Consider the following 2,554-nt stretch of genomic DNA (forward strand, 5'->3'; position numbering starts at 1 on the left):
TGAGCCTCTCATAGATAACCAGTGTATGGACTGGTTATGGACTCTTTCATATGTTTATACAGGCTCCTAAACATACACACCAGGAGTCAGCAAACTGGCCATCAGCTAAATCTGCTTTGCCATCTGTTTTTTTAAATAAAGTTTTATTGGAACACATTCATATTCACTTGTTTATTGTCTGGGGCTGCTTTTGTGCTCCAGTGGCAGAGTTAATTGTGTTAACGACCATGTTATCTACAAGCCAAAAATATATACTCTCTGGCCCTTTACAGAAGAAGTTTGCCAACATTTGTTATCCACATGCACTCATTAGTATGCTCATAATCATACATCTATGTAGGAACTCTTTCCTGTTTTATAAATACCAAATCATACCATACACATGTGTACTTGTTCTTTTCACACAATACAGCTAACCAATATCTGCATGGTATTCTATCATGTGGACATGCTATAATTTATCCAACCATCCTCACATTTTTTTATTCATTCTCCCCCCCTCCCTTTTTTTCAGTTCACTACAAAAAGCAGAATAGCATCATCTTTAAGTGGACAGGCCCAGGATCCAGGTTCCTGTATTTAATTCTACATCAACTGGGCAAGTCATTTAATTCATCTGTCCTGGTTTTCAAGAGGAAGATTATAATAGTGCTTACCCCATGAGTTTGCATGAGAAGAGTGTGTGTGTGTGTGTGTGTGTGTGTGTGTGTGTGTGTGTTAAGCACTTGGAACTGTGTGGGGAGAACCAGCGCTTGGTGAATCTGAATGGGACAATGCATGGATGGATGGAGGGAGGGAGGATTAGGGATGTCAGAGAGAAGAATCAAGTAAAATAAACTCTCCTTTAATAAGAAACCAGGTGAGGCAAGTCAGAGGGCTTCCCTGCAGCCCATCTTAGGGATTCTGTTCCAGCCTCCAGATAACCCTCAGCTTGGCACTGGGGCTCCTGGGGCTGGGACGGTGATGTCCACGGTGAGGTTGGTGTAGAGAGGCTGCAGCTCCTTGGAGAGCAGCGTGTAGCCCAGTGAGTTCGCGCCATCTTGTTGCCACCTGCTTTGGATCTCGGCCAGGAAGCCAGGACTGGGGGGAGCAATAGCCATGTGAGCCCAGGGCTCAGGGATGACCCAGAACCAGCCACCCCATTCCAACCCTGACTCACCTCTTGGGACTCTGCTCATGGCTGTGGTCCAGCCCGTCCTCCAGCATGTGGTAGCGGCCAAAGAGCAGATGGGGTCGTGAGAGGAGCATCCCGTTTAGCTCCAGCCTTAGAGGGAAGAGGGCAGATGCTAAATGCCTGTTTCCCCTGATAGGTTCCCCAGGCCACAAAGCAGCCTCTCAGGCCAGGGTGGTCCATGCCGCCCTCAGTCTAGGGCAGCCTGTAGTTCCCACACCACGGAGGAATCTGCAGCCCTGTGCTAGGCTCCCTAGAGCAAGGCCTCCCCACCTGGCAGCGATGTCATTGTCCTCACGATCCCGGTCCCAGTACGTGTTGGGAAAGCCATTTATCTTGAGGTAGTGAACTGGACGCAGGGCAAACACCCCTCCAAGATAGCCTCAGTAGGGCAGCCTAGAGATGGCAGAGAGAGTTGGAAACACAAAGAAGGTCAGGTAATAGGCCCTGATCCTTTCCGGGCCAGGATCTCCAAGGTTAATTTCTGGGTTAGCCCTTCTCCACTCACCCCTGTGATAACCTCTCCTCCGACCCATACCCACTCCCTGAATCATCTGACAAGCCCATCTTGTGACCCCAATGATGGCCCCCTTCCTGACCCTTACTTGGCCCCTCCTATCACTCATTCCCATCCTCTGACCTCAGTTAAAAACCTGTTTGCCTACCCCTTTATTAGGTGCATCCTGCCTCCCATATTAATAACCAATTCCATCCCTACTTGGCATCCACATCCAAGAGGAAGATTCTTCACTGTCTATGAGGTCTTTGCTCAAGCCCCGTCGTGCCCTCCCTGCCTCAACCCCAGGGATCAGGGTCTGGATCATACACATGAACAGGGCACGATTCAGGGAAGAGCAGGGCCTGGCCAACAGTCCCCCTCCCTCCACCTACTTGTAGTTGAACTTGTCGATGGCCACAGACACGTGGGCAGAGAAGATGTCACAGATGTAGAGGTTGCGGTTGTCCTCTGGCAGTAGGTTCACATCGTGGAAGAAGACGCAGTCCCAGTCCTCTTCTTGCATGGCCTCCCAGGACCCCACATTGCGAAGCTTGCCCCGGTTGAAGGCGGTGTTGTTCACCTGGGTGGACAGAGATGCTCAGTGCAGTCCTCATCAGCAGGCAGTGGTGTTGCCAGGTCCATCCTTCTCACCTTTTCACGTCCTGTTCTGCCTGGAACCCCTTCTTATTCCCACTGTGGAGCTGGAAAACCCACACTTGTCCAGAAAGGTACAATGTAAAGGTTACTTCCCCTGGGAAACTTTTCTTGGATCCCCATCCTAGGCAGAGTCAGTAACTTCAGCCTCTCAGCTCTCCCTCCTCAGCCATCTTCAAGGTTCTCAAGGATCATCACCTTCAAGAGGTCATCTGAGGGAGGCAGAGGTT

General features: G+C 50.2%; 1 protein-coding gene across 1 annotated transcript; it reads right to left on the reverse strand.

The window, feature by feature from the left end:
- Window positions 1-848: 848 nt before the first annotated feature.
- Window positions 849-2,353, reverse strand: LOC102425329 (beta-1,4-galactosyltransferase 3-like). The gene is made up of 4 exons (XM_023748319.1): window positions 2,063-2,353; window positions 1,445-1,567; window positions 1,160-1,264; window positions 849-1,080 (listed from the first exon to the last, which is right to left on the reverse strand). The coding sequence occupies exons 3-4, from the start codon at window positions 1,246-1,248 to the stop codon at window positions 927-929; spliced, it is 243 nt and encodes an 80-aa protein (XP_023604087.1). The 5' UTR covers window positions 1,249-1,264; window positions 1,445-1,567; window positions 2,063-2,353; the 3' UTR covers window positions 849-926.
- Window positions 2,354-2,554: the final 201 nt, after the last annotated feature.

This window comes from Myotis lucifugus, unplaced genomic scaffold, assembly GCF_000147115.1.
Source record: "Myotis lucifugus unplaced genomic scaffold, Myoluc2.0 scaffold_1267, whole genome shotgun sequence".
Classification (NCBI taxonomy): domain Eukaryota; kingdom Metazoa; phylum Chordata; class Mammalia; order Chiroptera; family Vespertilionidae; genus Myotis; species Myotis lucifugus.